General features: G+C 39.2%; 1 protein-coding gene across 6 annotated transcripts in view; it reads left to right on the top strand.

Annotated features, from left to right (window-relative positions):
- MTUS1 (microtubule associated scaffold protein 1) overlaps positions 1–20,758 on the top strand; it is a 175,764-nt gene that overhangs the window by 148,026 nt on the left and 6,980 nt on the right. For 5 of the 6 annotated variants that reach the window (XM_067530554.1, XM_067530553.1, XM_067530552.1 and 2 more), the window contains 5 exons: positions 1,677–1,743; positions 15,490–15,704; positions 16,764–16,869; positions 18,038–18,111; positions 18,220–18,315. In XM_067530554.1, coding sequence (XP_067386655.1) covers positions 1,677–1,743; positions 15,490–15,704; positions 16,764–16,869; positions 18,038–18,111; positions 18,220–18,315 — 558 coding nt within the window. Of the gene's footprint in view, positions 1–370; positions 647–1,676; positions 1,744–15,489; positions 15,705–16,763; positions 16,870–18,037; positions 18,112–18,219; positions 18,316–20,758 lie in introns of those variants that run through there. The other variant, XM_067530556.1, reaches the window with a different exon arrangement.

The raw sequence follows: 20,758 nt of genomic DNA, 5'->3' as shown, positions 1-20,758 counted from the left end.
TGAATGGTTTTGTACAACTGTATTATGTTTCAAATACAGTACAGGTAAGAGCAAAAGAGTACAATGTCCATAGTGAGGCTTTTTGCAAGTTAGGAATGGAAGTTTGGGTACTCGTCACATTTAGTGTTTACATTGCATTCTCACTAGTGCGTAACTTGTTTTTTCTATCCAGTTTAGGCCTTGTCAATTATTTTTGTGTATACAAATTAAGTGAAAGCTAAAAATACACTCCATTATCCATGGAGAAGGTCAGATTTCCCTTTATTGTACCAGCTGATACTTGAGTAAGTGGCAATCGATCAGTCTAACGTCGGCTTCTCATTTTTCATAAATGAAGGGCTGTGGCTTTAAGTAATCACCGACTGCTTGTGCCAAGTACAGAAGCTGCAATATCTGCTTTTGGTGGGAGAGAGCAGTACAAGAAGTACGGTAACCTGCAAAGCATGAAGTAAGGCTGAGGCAAGGTCCAATGGTGTCCTTCCTAATAGTGTTTTATATCTAGCCAGACCAGTTTGGTTTGTGGTGTTGCCAGTGACACCTGTACATCCTGGTATATGTGCAGGGGGGAAAAGGGAGACACAGAAGCTGGAAAATGGGCTGCTCTAGCAGCAAAATGTGCCTCTATTCTCAATGTGCTGCAACAAGGGTAATCACTATTTGTTTTATAGTGCTTTTCTGGAAGAATGTCAGGGAATTTAGGCAGTGGCTGACTGCAGGGAAGGTGACATGGTTCCAGCAGCAAGCAATTTCTGACTGGAAAGCCTGACTCTTATGATCTCTGCAACATCATGCTCTCCACAGCAGTGGTTGCGTCTGGAAATTCTGTTCACGAAGTGTAAATTGAGCTGTGAAATATCTTTAATGTAGTTATGCTGTGGATTGTCCTGCTTGAATCTGATTCTTAAACTCTGTTCTATGCAGTAGGTAATTTCATGTGTTTTGGAGGTCTTTTGGGTGTGGGCAGAATGAGGGGCAAGGGAGACTACAATATTTTTCCTGGCTTTTAAGTTGAATGGCAGGCTGATTCTTGCTTTTAAAAAGCTCTGGTTAGTCTTCCTGAATGCCAAGACTTGTTTCTATGTTCCTTATACAAATTTTCTTTCTATTCTAATCTAGCTTACAAAAAATAGATGTTAAAACTGAGTATTTTAAGTCATTGAATGTATATAATCTATTAATGAAAAAATGGCGATAGTTTAAAAGTGGGCTTTACCTTTCCTTCATAGAAGATTGAACTTCTAACAAAGTTTAGCTTTGTTTACATTCAGCACAAAGTAGGTATGATGATGATCTTAGGATAAATATTGACGTGTTTGAAGGAGACATGCATTAGTTCAAATATTGTGGGTCAATATACAGTTACACCCATGATTAAAAAAAAAAAAAAAAAAAAAAAAAAATCCTACCTATCATTTAATAGTAGCAAACTAAGATTTAATTGGATTGTTCCCTTGGTAAAACGAGAGAGCTGTTTAAATAACTTCCATAACAACTAAGGAACATCTGTGGGTTTGTAACAGCAAAACTGTTACCCTAAATGATTCATTTCTTGGCTTCTCACTCTTGCCTTTTGTTTTCCTGCAGATAACGTGAGTTAATTATTGGAAGATGCACTATTCAAAACACTTAGTAACCAAATGTCGGGTTTTTTTGTTTGTTTTTTTTTTTTTTTACAGAGGGAGGAAGCACTAAAACAGCATAAAGAGTTATCTCAAGAATTTGTCAGCCTTCGAAGAGAGCTGGGTAAGAAGCTATTTTCCTAATTGTAGGGCAGAGGGGGGAATGTGGCAAGAGTTGTTTTGTAAAGACAGATGTCATGGTATTGTAATAGAAGTCATTAATTTCCTGGCTGAATTCTGCTCAAATGCTTAAGCGCTGCATTACTCTGGAGTCTTGACAGCATGACCCCGGGTTCACTGAATTCCTGGCGCTGGTCTGACTAAGCCTAGCAGGGCCTCCTCAGGAAGCATGTATCTGATGACCAAAACATTCACTTTCCAAAGAGGGGAGGATGTCTGACAGTATTCATATTCCTGTTTGACACCTAAATTATTTGTAAATTGTTTCTACAGACATTTGCTAGCAGCAGTCAGTTAAAACTGAAATGTGCCATATAAATCTACGGTATTTTATCTTACTGGCTTGTGGGCAAATGCGTGTAAAAACTATTAGAAGGAAGTGCCATCAGTCTAATGAGATTAAATGCTTGAGAACTCATCCTCGTGGACAGTTGTTATATTGAAAATGAACTGCAATGTGCAAGGGATAGGTTTGCCAATTTGGAAGTTGCATTTAACTGTGTTTTTTGGTGACTTCAGTTTGTTTTGCCTTGATCTTAAAATGGTACTTTGCACAGAGAGCTGTGTGTTTTGAAATGAAAATGTAACTGAAGTTGAGGCAAATGAAGCTAATACTTATATCAGCACATTTTTATTGTGATAACCTACTACCATAGTATTCTTAAAACAGTAATCGCCTGTGTGTAGCTGTTTCAGATGCATCATTTATTATTGAAAAGTTGGAAAATTATGTGAAAATAAGACCTGAAAGTTGTAAATGTCAGTTAACTGTGTATAGCTCTCCTTACCAGCAGCAGCATTTAATTGAAGGCTTATTTTCCAGTAGTGACTGATAGGATAGGCATTTGCTGGCAGCTAACAACTAACTGAGTTAAGAGCTTGGCTTTCCTTGGGCCCTTGACTCCCCCCCAACCATTAAACTGTCAGGAAATGGCTTCCCCATCTGTCTCAACTGCTTAAATCTAACTTACAGTTTTTAAAAATGTAAGACTAAGCTTTATGCAACAGTGTCTTTGGTGTTTTGTATTGTACACAATTGAGACTTAAATCCTTCATTTGCTGCCCTTTACTTTATTAAGCCCCGGTCTACATTGTAAGTTATACTGAAGTAATTCTGCAATGAATAATCCACACCCCGAGTGCTGCGCTTGCACTTAAATCGGTATCAGTGTGGACAGGACTATGTTGGTGGAATCTGGATTAATTAAGATGATGGGAAAGTGCTCTGCTGTCAGTTTAGAACATCTTCACTAAAGCACTACAGCAGCCTCGGCGCAACATTTTAAGTGTAGACCTGCCCTCACTCTTCACACAACTTCATTAGCTAGGCACTGCAGAGTCAAAAGAGTACAGTGGGGTCACACATGTCATAGCTTCTCTTGGCAGAGCTTATTGCACACATCAGGGGCTCCAGGCATTCCTTAAGTTCCCAGTGTGCCTGTGACCCGTCCCATGCCCAGGGCAGTCACCTAAGAATGCCAAGGTCAGGGCAGGCTGTAAAAAGGGAGCAGATTCTCCCAGCACTGGTGGGTGGCACTGAAGCCAGACTTCCCAACCAGCACAAACTGCGCTTCTGAATCCTCACAGAAGCCAGTACACAATTACACACAGCCCCCTTTACTGCATTTCAGTTCCTGGCTCCCAATTAGCCACTGGGTCCAGTAAAGAGACCAGTTATTTAAACTTATGCTCTTTACTAAATAGGTTCTGTCTGACCCCAAAGGGTCAGCCACAGTATCAGATCAATATAAGTTTGGATCGTACCCAAAATACCACGCTGCCAGCCAATCCTTTAGTAACTAAAACTAAAGGTTTATTGTAAGAAGAAAGAAATAAACCATAAGAGAAATGTTAAAGGATTAGAGCAATCAAATACATACAAATGATTAGGAAGTCCATATACATTAGGTTTCTAGAAGAATTGTGGAGTTGCAGGCTTGTACAGTTCCTCTGCCATACATCCAGTATCTGGATGGGTCTTAGTCTTAGTCCTTCAGTTCAGTTGCAAGTGAATTGATCCAGAGGCAGGTAGGTATATGTCAGTAGCTGAACAGGAACAAAGACAAAATTGTTTCTGTGGCTTGGCCTTATACCCTCTGGCCTTGGCAATGCTGTCTTGTGGAATGTTACAAGAACTAAAATGGAGTCCAGAATCACATGGGCCAATCCTGGTAACTCTTCAGGTATGCCTTTAGTTTCTTCCTGGGCCCCTTGCATCCGTGAGTGTCGTAATGGGCCATTAGGATGGCGACAGGACAATAGCCTGCTTATCTGGGGTGTTGCCTAGGCAGCACAATTTGAAATACAGATCTCAAATATATCTATAACTTTCATTTCACATATTACACATGAACATAAGTGTTATCATCTGACTTAGCATATTATAACCTTTCTAACAGTACCTGACATGGCATATCACATGAATTATGATTTTGACACACTGATGTTAACCAATATGACGAATGCTCTCCCCCACATCTACCCAGCATAACAGTGCGCCATCCTCCTATCACACTCATTTAGAAACTCCCTGCAACTTCCCCATCCTTTCCCTCATGCTAGGGGCTCTGTGGGTCCCCATATCAGGATGCCCCATTCTCCCCATGCCAGGGCCTGTGTGCATGCCCTCATTCTGCTTCTCACCATTGTTCTTTCTATCTGGGAGTGTCATCTGATATGATGAGCAGGAATATTATGTTGGAAGATGTTAATGGGTGCATCAACTGTTTCAATCTATAGAGAATTGCAAAAGAGCTTGAAGCTGTAGCTGTGTTAATTAGACGGGAGGGACTCCATGTGTCCCCCATTTTTATCATCTGATTTTCCCCAAAATCAATAGGGCTCTAACCATTGAAGCTTAAAATATTCCTTGAAATTTTGAAATTGAACAGATGTGACCGATTGAGTGTAAGGTCTATGCAATCTTGGCCAATAAATGCCAGAAATCTTAACTTAAAATTTCCTTTTTCATCTTTTGCATGAAATTTTACTATAAAATTTCATACTTTAATAGGTTCTCGTGATATAGAATTGTCAACATACATTTTTAGCCTTCCTTCTGATAAACTGCTTAGTATGGAAATATGTTCTTTCCATTCTAGGGAGATGGTGAAATCTGTCATTGGAGTTTTTTAAGAGCAGGTTAGACACTTACCTGTTAGGGGTGGTCATGATAATACTTAGTCCTGTCTTGAATGCAGGGGACTGGATTAAATGATCTCTTGAGGTCCCTTCCAGTCCTACATTTCTGTGATTCATGAACACTAAAAAGCCCTATTCCTAAAATAAGGCTGTCTAGTCTAGAAATGCTGCAGCTGTGCCACTGTGGTATAGACACTTAATACAGAGAGAGGGGTTCATCCATCACTGTAGTAAAGCCACCTCTTAGAGAGGCACTAAGTGGGGTAGAGCTGTTCACATTGGGGCTTAGGTCAGCTTAACTATATTGCACAGAGTATGAAATTTTTTGCAGCCTGGAGCAATGTAATTAAACCGACCTAACTCTGCAGTGTAGACCAGCCCTGAGAAACTCTTAATACTAGAGTTTCAGCTTCATACAAACAAGTCTTTTAACAGAAGTTAAGTAAGACTATCTCAAAAAGATTCATAGGAAAGAGAAACCCTCTCTCAAATCCTGCCCTTCCATGCCTTTTCAGCCTTCTCTTGCCTTCACGTTCATTTGCCTACTGACTTGGTTAAGAGAATTTTTTTAATCAGCATAATTCTTGATTAGGGATGGTAAAATTTAGTTTGGGAAGTGGATTGAGAGGAAAATGAGCCTGTCTTTTTTCGTCAATCACCATTTAAAAAAAAAATCCTTAATTATCTTCCATCTCAAATGACTTTCTGATCTGTGTGTCCCTCCTACCTTGCAAGGTCTTAGAGCCCAGACTCCAGCCAGAGCCTGGATGTCCACACTGCAATTAAACAGCCCCATGAGCCCAAGTCAGCTGGCATGGGCGTGCCGCAGGTTTTTAATTGCAGTGTAGACATTCCCCAAAAGTACAAAACTAACTTTTATGTAGAACTTGATTAGAAGTGTAGAAGATAAAATAAACTTTATTTTCTCAATTGGTGGTTTACCAAGCACTTGCTTAATAGTCCATGGCTTAACAAAGTCATCTTCTGTGAGTTTAAACACAAAAAGGAAGCTTACAAAAAGTGGAAGCTTGGACAGATGACTAGAGAGGAGTATAAAAGTAATGCTCGAGCATGCAGAAGTGAAATCAGGAAGGCCAAAGCACAATTGGAGTTGCAACTAGCAAGGGATGTGAGAGGTTACAGGAAGGGTTTCTACAAATATGTTAACAAAAAAGGTGGTCAGGGAAAGTATGGGCCCCTTACAAAATGGGGGAGGCAACCTGATGACAGATGATGTGAAAAAAGTGGAAGTACTCAATGATTTTTTTGCCTGTGTCTTCACAGACCAGGTGAGCTTCCACCATACCACACTGGGCAGCATAGAATGGGGAAGAGGTCAGCAGCCCTCAGTGCTGAAAGAACAGGTTCAGGACTATTTAGAAAGGCTGGACATACACAAGTCCATGGGGCTGGATACAATGCATCTGAGGGTGCTGAGGGACTTGGCTGATGTGATTGCAAACCCATTGGTCATTCTTTGAAAACTTGTGGCAGTTGGGGGAGATCCCAGACAATTGGAAAATGACAAATATAGTGCCCATCTTCAAAAAAGAGGTGGAGGAGGAACCGGGGAACTACAAACCAGTTAACCTCACCTCAGTCCCCAGAAAAATCATGGGGCAGCTCCTCAAGGAATCCATTTTGAGGCACTTGGAAGAGAGGAAAGTGATCAGGAACAGTCAGCATGGATTCACCAAGGGCAAGTCATGCCTGACCAACCAGATTGCCTTATAATAAGATGACTGGCTTTGTGGATATGAGGAAAAGTGATGGATGTGATATATCTTGACTTTTGATACAGTGTCCCCCAGTATTCTTATCACCAACTTAAAGTAGTATAGGTTGGATCAGTATAGGTTGGATGAATGGACTATAAGATGGATAGAAATCTGGGTAGATAATCAGATTCAACAGGTAGTGATCAACGGCTCAATCTTCAGTTGGCAGCCAGTAACAAGCATAGTGCCCCTGGAGTCAGTGCTGGGGCCAGTTTTGTTCAACATTTTCATTAATAATCTGGAGAATGGGGTGGATTGCACCCTCAGCAAGTTTGCAGATGACACTAAGTTGCTGGGAGTGGTAGAGACCCTGAAGGATAGGGATAGGATGCAGTGTGACCTACACAAATTAGAGGATTGGGCCAAAGACAATCCGATGGGATTCAACAAGGACAAGTGCGGAGTCCTGCACTTAGGACAAGAATCCCATCCACAGCTACAGACTGGGGACCAACTGGCTAGACAGCAGTTCTGCAGAAAAGGACCTGGGGGTTACAGTGGACAAGAAGCTGTATGAGTCAACAGTGTGCCTATGTTGCCAAGAAGGCTAATGGCATATTGCTCTGCATTAGTAACAGCATTGCCAGGAGATCGAGGGAAGTGATTATTCCCCTCTATTTGGCACTGCTGAGGCCACATTTGGAGTATTGTGTCCAGTTTTGGGGCCCCCACTACAGAAAGGATGTGGACAAATTGGAGAGAGGCAGAGGGTAACAAAAGTGATTGGGGGGCTGAAACACATGACGTATGAGGAGAGGCTAAGCGAACTAGGCTTATTTAGTCTGCAGAAGATAAGAATGAGGAGGGATTTGATAGCAACCTTTAACTGCCTGAAAAGGGGTTCCAAGGAGGATGGAGCTAGGCTGTTCTCAGTGGTGGTAGATAACAAAACTAGGAACAATGGTCTAAAGTTGCAGTGGGGGAGGTCTAGATTGGATATTAGGAAAAACTTTTTCACTGGGAGGGTGGTGAAGCACTGGAATGGGTTACCTAGAGAGGTAGTGGAATCTCCATCTTTAGAGGTTTTTAAGGTGCAGCTTGACAAAGTTGGGGTTGATCCTGCTTTGAGCAGGGGGTTAGACTAAATGACTGCCTCAGGTCCTTTCCAACCCTGATCTTCTATGATTAGGTGAGTGCATATTTAAAACAACTTTGTTTTAAATAGTTCAAATCAGTAGCTCCCCTTCTTAAAAAAATTAGTTCCCATAACTGACTTTACCCCTTTTTAATAAAAAAATCAAAGAAGACAAAGGAGTGTTCTCTGATAAAATCAAGTTAAAATGCATATAGGTACATGTAATAATATGTTTATGTTCAATTAAACTAAGTATCCTTAGAGCAACTTTCATTGTATATGATACTTGATGTACATGATGGTAGTTCTGAAATCAGTCACTTCAGTGTTCTTTATATTAGCTCACATAAAGCACATGGACATTACTAGGGGATCTTAAACATCTTTAGTTTCAATAAACTGAGATTTTTGCATTCTCTAATTTGACAGGAGTTGCAAATTGAGTTTTCCCTCTTTTCATCCCATATTATGCTTGGTGCACTCTTGCCCAATCGCCTCTGCTATTGTAATGCCTTTGGTAGAGGAGGATAGAATGTCTGACCTCCTTTGAGGGCTTTATTTGCATGAGGTATCCAAACACCTGCGCTTTGAACATAAATCTTCCTGGCCCCCATACAGGGGCGATTTTGGTCAACATGTCCAATCTCAGGTGGTCTTAGAGCAACAAGAACATGTAACTCACTCTCAGTATTAATTTTCTGCTGTCAGTGTACCAATAGCCACAAAAGTAGCTTCAGCAATTTTAGCTTACTAACTAAAAGGGTGTTTTGTAGTGTGTACAAAATTTTCTAAGCTGGAGCAAAAAAGTTAAAATTCATTGAAAGTATTAGTTATGCTATGAGATTTTTTTACCCAATGGAAAGAAAATTGAGCATATATGAATCCAGCACACTTGTGTCAGTCAGAGGAAGGCAGAAAAGTCTTCAAAAAACACACATTCCAGCACGAAATGTAAAAGTAAACTTCAAAAACAGCAAGTAAATAGTACATATGATTATGAAATTTCACATTAAATACTTGCTGTTGTAGCATAGCTTCTCATTCCCACTAACAAACCTATTAAGATGTTCCTAATTCACTATGCTGTCTCTTGCTTTTGGTTACTATCAGTTAAGGATCTCTCTGAGCACCTATAAATCTGGCACTGCAGTAGGTTCTCAAGGGAATTAAGTAAAGTTAAACCAGTAAATGACCATAATCATTTCCTGAAGAAAATTATTTTTGGTTTCAAAGTCATAAAATGGATAGTTTCGTCCTTAATTAGTTTAATCAGTTAACATACTTAAAACTGCTTTATTGGCTCTTACTGGGACTGAGAGAGACTTGAAAAATACCTCCATGGAAGAAGCATCTATGATTCAGGCACAACAGCTGAGTAAGTTCAATTATTATGGTCTGATATATATGGAGGGCAAATTAGATTTTATAATGTGGGACTCCACCACATACTTCGTAAGCGTTTGATTTGTATTTTCACTGAAAACATGAACTGAATCTGTGCATAAGGAAGAAGTCATTGGCTTTCACAACAGCTTCTTACTGTAAAATCCATAATGGCTGCTGCAGACCATCTGATTCATTTTTCACCTCTAGTAAGCAATACTTATCTGGAAAGGAACAGCCTGAAAACACTTCAATGTGTACGATGCTTAGTTGGAATCATGAAATTAATATTCCAAGACCACATTTCTCAACTTTGTCAGGTTGCCAACATCCTAATTGAAGTAAACTTTCGCATCCCCCTTATGTGTTTGGAGAGGACTTGGCAGAGAATGCTTACCCTTGAAAGGGGTGTGGGGGGGGGGGAGGAATAATATTTTCTTTGCTTTAGATCAAAAAAAAAATTCAATGTCTTGTGATCTGCCTGGCTGCCTTTTGTGACTCCTAGAGCCATGACCCGCCAATTGAGAAACACTCTTCCAAAGCCATAGGCATATCCCCAAGCTTGCCCAGCCATGAGGAAGTGTAGCAGAACCAATTCTTGCCAAAATCGGGCAAACATCCATAGTAAACAGAAAACGAGGCTCCTCGTGCTCTTGAATTTCTTGCTTCCTTCCTTACCAACTCCCTTCTTGAAAACAAGATGCTGTGAATAATGCCAAATTTTTTGTATGGGGCTGGCAATATTATAAGTAAACATTCAAAAATTCCAGGGTGAGGCCCTCAGCTATCCTGAAGGTAGGGCAGATTAGCTACTTGTGCCAGTGCTAGATTTAGATGGTGGTTGAAGGAAGCTTGGCCCCAGACTGTCTCTCTTTGACCTCCAGGAAATGGGAAACTCCTTCCCCACATAATGCCTCAGAGAGGAATAGGATACAATGCTGGAGACATGTTGGATCTTGATGGTGTGGTTTGGGGGCAAGAAAAGCTTGCTGTGAACAGTGGAGGTTTGAGTGTCTCCAAAAAGGGTTGCAAACACTATTTATAATGGGAAAATGTTAGGCAACTTAAATATAGGGGTTGATACAAACTCTCCTCATAAATAATGGATAGGGTGAGGAAAATAGTCAGTGCTCTTAAGTGACTGAAAACATTAATGGATTTGTCTATCTGAAGAGTAAAGTATATTTTACCCCTAGTTGCTAAATATAATGTTCCTTATACTACTACTGCAGTGTCTCAAAGGCTTAAAATATTGTTCATGTTAAAAATAAAACTGAACTGATTTAATGGATAAGTGGAAGCACTTTCATCTCTGGATTTTGTGGCATTTATCTACTGTTACATCTGTGCTCTGTGGATTTGTAACCTTGCATAGTTAAATCTTTCTTGGAATGTAATGTGTTAGCAGGTTGATTGAAGTATGGAGCTGTGGTGGGAAGTCCTTTTATATTGGAGAGGGAAGGAGAGAGGAACAATGAAACAGCAGTGAAACATGACAATTCTGAAGCATTCAATTGTTCAGTAAGTGTACTTCAGTAAGGGGCTGTGAGGTGTAGGAAAAGCTCAAATGGGCATTTTTTATAATACTAAAGCTTACACTACCAAAAGAGAGCATACTTCAGTTAACGGAAAAAGTTTTCTTCAAAGCTAACTTAATTGAAATGGTGTTTAAGCCAAACATTTGAGTTGAACAAACTCCTCCTAGAGGGTCTGAATAAATAATTTTTTCAAAGTCAGGCTGGGGGATTTTTTTCACAGTATGCTCTTAAGAGTTCTTCAGAATATTAACTGGCAAAAGTAATATAAGGTTCTTAATCCTGTTTTAACATGGTAGTGAATGGGGCTGTGCAAGCTGGCACACAATCATTTAATTAAGTCTACCCCATCTTGTTGGAAAACAACTTAATTTTTTAAAGAATGTACTCGTTTAAAATTTTGATAAATTTCAGTCAATGGATTGTTTGAAAACACTGTTCACTGCATTATAACTTTGGTTGATCACCTCGATCATATGGTACTTCTGTTTCTCAGCTGGATGAGTAACTCTAAAAGGGGGAAATCATACTGTTGATTATCTCAAGACTGACAGTTAGGTGTTGTTGTGACTTAAAACTTTGTAACCTAGGAGAGGCTAACCTTCACCTTTCTCATCCAAGTAAATCAGGCAGTATCTGGCCTGGCCTACACTACACATTTATGTCAGTATAACTGTTGCTCAGGGATGTGGAAAATCCATGCCCCTGAGTGACGCAGTTTTACTGACTTAACTCCCTGTGTAGACAGTGCTATGTTGATGGGAGGACTTCTCCCATCAACATAGCTACCACTTCACCATCCCGAGTGCCTATGCCAATGGGAGAAGTTCTCCTGTCAGCACTGTGTCTTCACGAAGCGCTACAATTGTGCTGCTGCAGCGCTGTAAGTTTAAACAAGACTTTCCTTCCTGCAAGTCCCCTTCTTCCAGCATCACCTTACCTTCTATACCACACTTTGAGTAGAGGAAAAGACCTAGACTACTTTAAGAAAAGAGCACCTAGTCTACTCCTGCTGCTGCTGTTTCGGGAGTGGATGCTCTATCTCCTAAGTGCTTCCTCTATTGAGGCCTCCAGCTCCAACTTGTGAAAAGCCCAATATTGAGGTGTTCACACTCTGTCCTTATTGTTACCTACCTTTCAGAGGGGTTGCGTGGGTAAGATCTCTTACATCCTCAGAAGCGAACACTCCTGTCAGGTATGTCAATTTTAGGATAGCTGCTACACTGCTTCTGCCTGAAACTTATTTTGGTAATGAATCCCACAAAATCCTAGACTTCTTTCACAAAACCTATGTGAAGAAAACTTCACTCATATGAAAGTTTGCAAAAAGCAAATACAAAAGGTGCAAATATTTGGTTTCTAAATCACTGCAATGCTGGCAAATAAGTTCCCAGCTATGAGAGTGAAAATGCAGCCTGGCCTAAACTCAAATCATATACAACTCTACATTTTGTGTCCAGATTGATTTATAGTATTCTGGCATGTCTCTTGTTATGGCCTAATATATGGCTATCTTGCCATCCTCTTCCCTCCCACAGACCTATGCACTCTTATTCTATTAAATTATCCAAATTAGAACAGTTCTTCCTTGGATGCTGGAAATAAACTGGGCTGCGTATGGTATGCATCTCATTCATTCAAACATCTTCCACAAAAGAGCATTGTTATCTCAAATTTCTATGCGAGTTCTTGGTCATCTCGTGACTATTAGGGCCCTTCAAATGATTAATGAGAAGTTGTGTAGAGGAGTGAACTTCAGAATGTGTTCATCATACCTTCAATTTTTTTCTGATTGCTCCTGAAGTGTCAAATCTGCAACCCTAGAAAACTAGTATGACCATAAGATACGAGCTTGACACCAAGTCAACTAATGCAACTTCCAAAGTTACTTTTCACTGTCATAGTCATCCTAAACTCTAGCACTACAATCTTTCTCTTAAATCCAAATTTCAGACTGGAACTAATGTGGCTATTCACTGAAGGTGTGAGTTTTTTCTTTGATTTTGTCTGTTTTATTAAACAGTATGTATCATCCAAAATACTTGAGTTGGCAGTTTAAAATGACAAGTGTCCAAGGCAATGCTAATGTGCAAGTGAAGGCAGATTTTTTTACTTAACAGAGGCAAATGAATCATTGGAACATTCAAATAATGAAACTGGATGGGTGTTAAAAGTAATGGAAGAACCAAAACAATGGATTATTTGAAATACTTTGCTACAATGCTCTCAAATGAAATAATCCATGTGAGTGATGACTGCTTCACAGCTGTACCTCTCCCCACCATCGGATAAACAGAGATCAGAGTTCTACACGCAGCTGTACTAGTGATGATACTGCTGGCTCACTGCCTTCTTCTTTGCATTGTTTCAATGACTGTAACCACCACTACATATCCTTTCCCCAAAATACATAACTGACAGGCAGATATATTCAGTTGTTTGCAGCTGACATGATATTGGAAAAACTTCAAATGTTTAGCTTGGATTTCTGAAGGAAAGGGCCAGTGTAACTTAGAGGAATATAGACAAATTTTTAAAAACTCTAATGCAGGAAAATGACGACTTTCTTCCTAAAGTAACGTGAAATCAGGATCAAGGAATTATTGCAAGGAATAAATAAATATTGCAAGGAATAATCAGGAATTATGTCTGTCTGGAGCAATTATGCAGGGTTGTAGAGATGTCAGTCCCAGGATATTAGAAAAACAAGGTGGATGAGGTAACTTTTAGTGGACCATCTTCTGTTGGTGAAAGAAACAAGATTTTCAGCTTACTTCTCCAGGTCAGTTTGTGGCAATGTCTGTCTGAAGGGGAAAAACCTCAGTTTAAAAATTAATTCTGATCAGCAGCCATCCCAGGCAGACACATGGAGTTGGCAAACTGCTGAAGCCTTTTGTAGATAGGACTAATTTATGTAAATACTCACTCACTTTACATTAATTAAATTAAAGTATTTAAATTGAGTATACTTTCTATATACTGTCACTCCAGTTTCTCTTCTTCTGTGCTAAACAGTGTGTGTGTAATATATGTATTATAAAGTTCTTGCTTCCAGCTAATCCAAGGTTATATAGTATTTTAGCCAGGTCTCTGTTTAAATAGCTTAGATAAGCCTTTAATTTTCTTTAAGCCTTGAAACTGCATGGAAACCATATACAACAGTATTCAGTGGTCAGTCTTCAATATCAGGAGCATATTCTGCTGGCATGACTCAAATTACTATTTGATCTTCCCTTATTGTCACAATGTGTATGCAGATGAAGGCGTACAGGGCAGAGCCTGTTCAACAGATCATGCTACCCAGGGAAAAATGCATGTGTGTGGGAGTGGGGGTGGTATATGTGCCCTTTTGCTCTGAACTGTGAACTCTTACTTACAAATCTGCTATGCTAACGGTAGAATTCGTAAGAATAGGTATTTCAATGCAAAACAGATGTTCAAAGTACCTTTTAAATGGGGGAAAGGGGAAAAAAATCTAGTTCTTTGTTAAACGGGATTAATGGAAATGTTAAGAAACATTCTGAATTCTTTAAAAGATAGTTGCAGGCAGGTTGGAGAATGGAAAAACAATCTCATAATGTTCTGATTGTATTTTTGCTCCATTCTTTAGAATGTAGCCTAGTATAATATGGGTTTCAAAAATCCTGGATTGACTAGCTAAATCTCATGTGATAGTGAGCGTGATTGGCAGTACAATCCTCCATCGTTGAAAGCACACAAGGATGCATGTTCTAAATTTGATTTCCTCTCGTTTCATTTCACATTGGAAAACAGAGTTTACACTGGTTTCTATACTTGGTAATTAGGGTTGCCAGGTGCCCAGTTTTCAGCTGGAAAGCTTGGTTGAAAAGGGGACCTGAAAGTGTCTGGTCACTGGAAATGGGGAGGCACTGGGTCATCACCTGCGCCAGCCCTTGCAGCCCTGGGTGAGCATCTGGCTCCCAGACCCATCTCTGTAGCCAAGTCCTGCCCAACTGGGGTGGGGGGGCAGGACAGGGCAGGGGGAGGGGAAGAACAGTGAACAAGGGGGGGAGGGATGGGGAAGAGTGAATGGTGGCAGGGCCTTGGGAAGAGGTGGGGCTTGGGCAGGGCCTTGGGGGAGGAGAAGGGGTAGAGGTGGGGGAAGAGGTGTTGGGGGGAGGTTCCAGCACTCCTGCTGCAGTGTCAGGTTTTTAAATATTAGAGTTGGCAACTCTAAAAGAGTGGTAATGCCTGCATCACCTGGAAACTGCGTATTAGCTGTTGAAATATATCTTAAATGATTCATGGAATGTTGTTAATGATTTCTGAGGAGGGCAAAAGGCTGAGGGTATTTTGGAAGGATAGTATATAGAAGCTTGTCAAGCTGCTGCATAAACTGTACCTGATCTGGCTGTTAATCCAGTATAGCAATCTAATTTGTTTCTGTAGTTCTGAGCTTCTGATTCCATGTTTGCAGAGATCCTACAGACTTAGTTGTCCTGGAAGTGTTCATATTGGCAACGTAGTTCCAGATAGCATTTTGACATTCGCTGCTTGATATTACTGTAAAGAAACTTGCAGTTTGAATCACTTTTCTCTTGTCTATTATCTCAGTATAATTAACATGTTTATATGGGTATTCATCTTTAGGGATATAGGACTTCAGATTTAGCTAATTGTGCTTTCCAATGTATAAACTGAACTGATGTAGTACTTTAAGGAATCCAGTAGTGAAATAAGATCAAATAATGTAGATAAAATCTGAAATTGATCTAACAAGTCAAATTACTGACTTTTTTTTTTTTTTAAATCTTCAGTAACCACTTCTTCAGCCTGTGAGAAATTGGAGAGAGACAGGAATGAATTACAAGTTGCTTATGAAGGATTTGTTCAGAAGTTAAATCAGCAACACCAAAATGATTTGACAGAGCTGGAAGAAAGACTTAAACAATTTTACACTGGAGAGTGTGAGAAACTACAGAGTATCTGTATTGAAGAAGCTGAAAAATATAAAGCACAGCTCCAAGAGCAGGTCTGTGGTATTTGAATGGGAAGAGTTCTCTAGGGCTTCTGAAGCTTTCTTTGAGATATTAGTAACCCAGATACATCCGGTTTTCTGGCAATTTCATCTTATACAATTTAACAGAGGTAGAAAATGTGCTTTACCAATAATATGTTCCTTTCTACGGTAAACAAGCCTGCAATCAATCATGTTTTTATTCTAATAATGTTACCACCATCGTCTAAGATTAAACTCAACTTGATCATATTAACAAAAGGTTTCATTAATATTTAAGCATTGGAAAACTTTTTAGAGAAGTCCATAAAATACATAGGGTAACTAGAAATGTGTTAAATTCAATATTGGGCTGCTTTAGCCTTAATGGTTATTTAAAGAAGATTAAAGCTTTGAGGTACAGCAAAACAGGTGTAGTGTCATCTGAATTACTCGATACCTTTGCCAGCTTGGAAGTAGGCATTAAGCCTGTTTGATAAACATCTCAGTGCTTTGATCAAATGTTGTCTTTCCGACCCACAAAGCACTGCATGTGGTTTAGTTCCTGCCATCTTAGACTATTTATTCCTGCTTTTAACTCAAGTTAGTAGCTCAAATTCACCTCCATGCTCTTCTATAGGTTTAACCTGAGTTGCTAACCTGAGTAAAAAGTTACTGTGCCTTCTCTGCTATTTGAATCAAAGTTAAGAACACACTTTTTTGCACTGCAGACATAATCTTAGTGCTACCTAGGCCACTTTATATCCTATTGCAACAGTTGAGAATAGCTGGGATATTCCAGTTCAATCACCAGATTTGATTTCTAGGAAGCTGAATTTGGGGATATTGTCAGGGGGTTATCAGCTTCAGAACCTCCTTGCTCTGTTTGGTCTGACAGTTTCACATTCATGGCACCTTCCAATGCTGATTTAGTTAGGCTTTGCTTAAAGATAGTTTCCCTGAGGAGGACACACTTTTTTGTTTACTTGGTGAAAGGGTGGGAGAGTATTAGGTGACACCTCCCACCCCCAATTCAGGATTACATAGTTTTGTATGAGGGCAATTTTAAAAAAATATTTTACTGTTATATTGCAGGTTGACAACTTAAACATTACACATGAAAATTTCAAGTTAGAACTCGAAACCAGCCATGCAAAAAAAATAGATGAGCTGAAAAAGAAATATGAATCATCTCTTTCAGGCAAGTGCTTTGTGCTCCTTCATGAAGTGGAACATACGTTACCAGATAATTCACTTAACAGTGCTGTCAAGACATGTCATGGTTTTTATTGTTTTAAGAGCAAATGTATCTGTTCAATATCCATTGTTCCTGGTGGAAAAAAACTTAAACTGTTAATCAGTTGAAGTTCTGATTTTTGGACTGAAGTCTTACTTTAATACAGGAATAACTAAATCTCTGTGTGAGTTAAAAATTAGGTTGAGATTTGAAAGTAGTCTAAAAGATTTAGACCTACTTTCTTCTACTTTCGATGAAAGCCATGACTAAATTTTCTAGGCTGCTTTCAAAATCAAGTTCAGTGACTTATTTTCTTTAATTTTCACTGAAATGAGCTAAGAAGGCCCTCAAAATTGGCTTTCCTTTACATCCAGATACAGTGAAGACAGATACTTATTCCCATTCTGACCTGGAGAGGCCTTTCTCTGGCTAAGGATTATTCTTCCTAGTAACTCAAACTGTCTGGAATTCAGTTTTTCTGAGGGGAAAAATGTCTGATCAGTATGTGGAAATTCTTTAAGATAAATGCATACCAAGTAGTTTTGTGCCTTATCTTAGTCCTTTATAGACAATATTTGTTTTTAATCCCTTAACATAAAGGCTGAATTTTGCATTCATTGGAATCAGTGGCAAAATTCTCATTGACTGCAATGGGAGCAGGAACAAGCCAAAAAAAATCTACAATATTTCATTGAAGTATGAAAAGGTGCAAAGATAATGAGGCTCTTCCTTTAGTTCTTCGCAGACAAATATTTTAATTGTAACTTGCTTTGTGTAGACATTTTGTTTGTCAGAGATGCATATTTAGTTGCCAACAATGTGTTCAGTGCATGCAATTTCAATAGCTTTTTTTCATTGCATATAGCTAAGTACTTTCAAAGCTGATATTTTAGTAAGCAAACTTATGTATAATGTAGCAGATGTGAGGGACCAATCAATCAATGCCTAGAAGGCAAATCACTTGGACATCTCTGTTTTCAAGCCAGAGTAATGATGATTAATATTACCAGCTCTATTCAACATTCTTGGTATTGGCCAAGAGTGCATACATCACTTTTTAACTGAGTTCTCTAAAATATGGTTCTCTTATTATGCATGTTGTAAGAATCTGCAAATCTGGTATTTATTTCAGAGCTCAAGAATGCCCATGAATTGGAAAGGAATTCATATCAAGATTCATTTAGAGAGAAACAGGAATCATTAGAGGTTTGTTAGGGTTGTGATTCACAAAACTTTACAACAATTTCAAAAATGTTTTGGAGAGATACATACATACCCAATTTCTGGCCTGATGCTTATGCTATTTTTTTTCAGAAAAAAATTGATGAATTAAAAAGTGAAAATGATTCCTTAAATGAAAAGTTGAAGTTGGAAGAGCAAAAACAAATAGCCAAAGAAAAAGCAAATCTTGTAAGTATTGAGCTTAATTTTTTTAATTCTCAAATCCACAACAGGATCAAGTCTGTTTTTCCTTAGTAACTGACTTCATACATTTTCAAGGAACTTGTATTGCTGGTTTCTTACATGGCTCCATCTCTCAGAATGGATCTTCAGACATACATTTGTTTAGGTTGCAAAAGATGAAAAAATTAGAAATTCCATACGTATTTTTTTATTAGTTTTTTTGGATTCCTCAGAGTTGCTTATGGGTAGGGAAACTATCAATTCTTCAGTTGGGAGCAAAGGTACATATGCCAGTAGAAATACTTTAAATTAGATAGGTAAATGGGTAGTAAATGAAATGTAACACCATTCATAGGTGTACAACTGTTGAATAACAATTGGCACACAAGTAGCAGGTGTTCTGTTTCCAGCAGAGTTACCTTTCTGGAGTATGAACTGTAATTGTTTTGTGTAAGTAGGACCATTGTGTGAATATTCTAGATTACAGTCCAATCTGCTTGACTATTCCCAAAAGTACTGAGTAACTGGTCTCCCTTGAAATGATCGAGATTGATTGAAAGCAATGACTTTTTCAACATTCTAATAGTCTTGTAACTTATTCATTGCATGAGTCGTTTGGGGGCATTTTTGTTAGCCTTAGTATTGCAATGTATTTCCTAGAAGCTACAGTTAATGTTTTGAATAAGTGTCCCTTTCTTGGTCTGGAGGACAGCAACCAGAGCACGGTGAAGTAGGTTTTATCAAACCGTTAACTTGAATATTAAAGGTTTAAATGTTTCTAAACTAGGGAAAACATAATAAAGGTTACTGTTAGAGGAACAAGTTAAATGGTAATATCAGGATACAAAAACATCAAGCCCGCTTAAAGGGATGTTGTATTTATGGTTATATTCTAAATGCAAAAATGTATACAAAAGCTTCATTACAGACAGAGTATCTCCAAGAATAGCTGGCTTAAGAATTTTCTGAGTAAAGCTACTGCAAGAACGAACCCTTTAAGAGCTCATTTTTTGAGACATGTATTTAGTCATTGCTTAATGACTGCATCCATGATGAAATACACAACAGAGATACATCAGCATCTTTCCTTTGTCCTTTCTCCTGAGGCTGGTGTCAATCTGTAATGTTCCTGCTTTAAGAAGTGTGCTCTGAATGAGATTTCCTGAATTAGGATGGGATAGGCATGTTCATCAATATTTTCATTTGGCCTGTAGTCACTTCCTTTTAGAAGACAGTCAAGCATAGATTCCAAGTTTTCCAGGCTACACTGATGGTAGACATCAGACACTTCTGTCCCTTTTGTGGGAATGGTTCCTCTGGGTTTGTCACTTCAGTTGTAGCAAACTATCTGCTTGTCTGCTGCTTACTATTTGTAACAGGTCTGCTTCTGAAGGTTTTACCCAACTGGATGCTTGTGAATACGCTGTGTACAGCTACTGATGTGTGAGAGCCCATTAATTCATTTATGGACACAGACTAGAGCTAGGCTTCTAATTGGAGACAGGAAACCACCCATCTGTGTTGGTCTTTTTAGAGCTCTGCCTATGCTTGGTAAGATTTACTTTGAACTTGAAAGCTGGAAAACAAGGTTTAAGGATCAGGTGCTTTACATGCTGTTCAAGAGATCAAAGGATTAGAAAAGTGAAGGTGGTGGGAGAAGATGTGAAATGAGTTTGAGAGGAGCTGAGCCCAAGCAACATACATCCTGGCAAGAGACCCGTAAGTCACATACACGAACAGTGTTGTAGAAGGTTTTAAAAGCCTGCAGAGCCACTAAGTGGAAGGAGGATTTTCTATGAACATTTCTTTTGTGAAATGCAGAACTACTGCTGGTTTATCTAGTAGAAACCAATGTCATTCACAGCAGCATTTATTTCCTTCCTTCTCTCTGCCTTACTCTGCCTCCTACCAGTGCAGTGGGGGGGAGGAACCAATAGCAGCACAATTCCTGAGCTGTGTGGCTGGGGGGAAGAGATGTAATGCAAACCAGAGGCCAGCATGGATGGACTCTGTGGAGTTGAGAGCATATTTTTTCCACGAAAGTTCAGGCACCAACTGGTTTGAAGGAGCAGTAGGCTCAATGCCTTTTATGCAGCTGGAAATACTTCTCCCACCTTGATACCAAGAAGGATGGTGTGCCAGTAATTCATGAGATGAACCCTCGGCTTGAGACTTCCTGGCTTCAGATTTTTCAGTGGGAAGGACTGATTGACCAAAGCAGTTGTCTTCTGTGGCATATTTATAACTTTTTTCATTTAACTTTAAAAATCTGCTTTGGGAGGGGGGGAAGAGAAGAATACATGTTGGCTGTAATACATGGGGTTATAAATCTCAATTTTGAATAACTCAAGTTTTATATCAAGATTTCTGATTCTTTTTATTTAAAAAAAAAAAAAAGTAAAGCCTAGACTAACACCTTTGTGTCACTTGTCTTTCCCTGTCTCCTAGC

The sequence above is a fragment of the Emydura macquarii genome, unplaced genomic scaffold (genome assembly GCF_026122565.2).
Source record: "Emydura macquarii macquarii isolate MOO-44397 ecotype Brisbane River unplaced genomic scaffold, CSIRO-AGI_Emac_v2 contig_3108, whole genome shotgun sequence".
Lineage (NCBI taxonomy): Eukaryota > Metazoa > Chordata > Testudines > Chelidae > Emydura > Emydura macquarii.
Note: the sequence above shows the minus strand (reverse complement) of the source record. Positions and strands in the feature narration are given on the sequence as shown.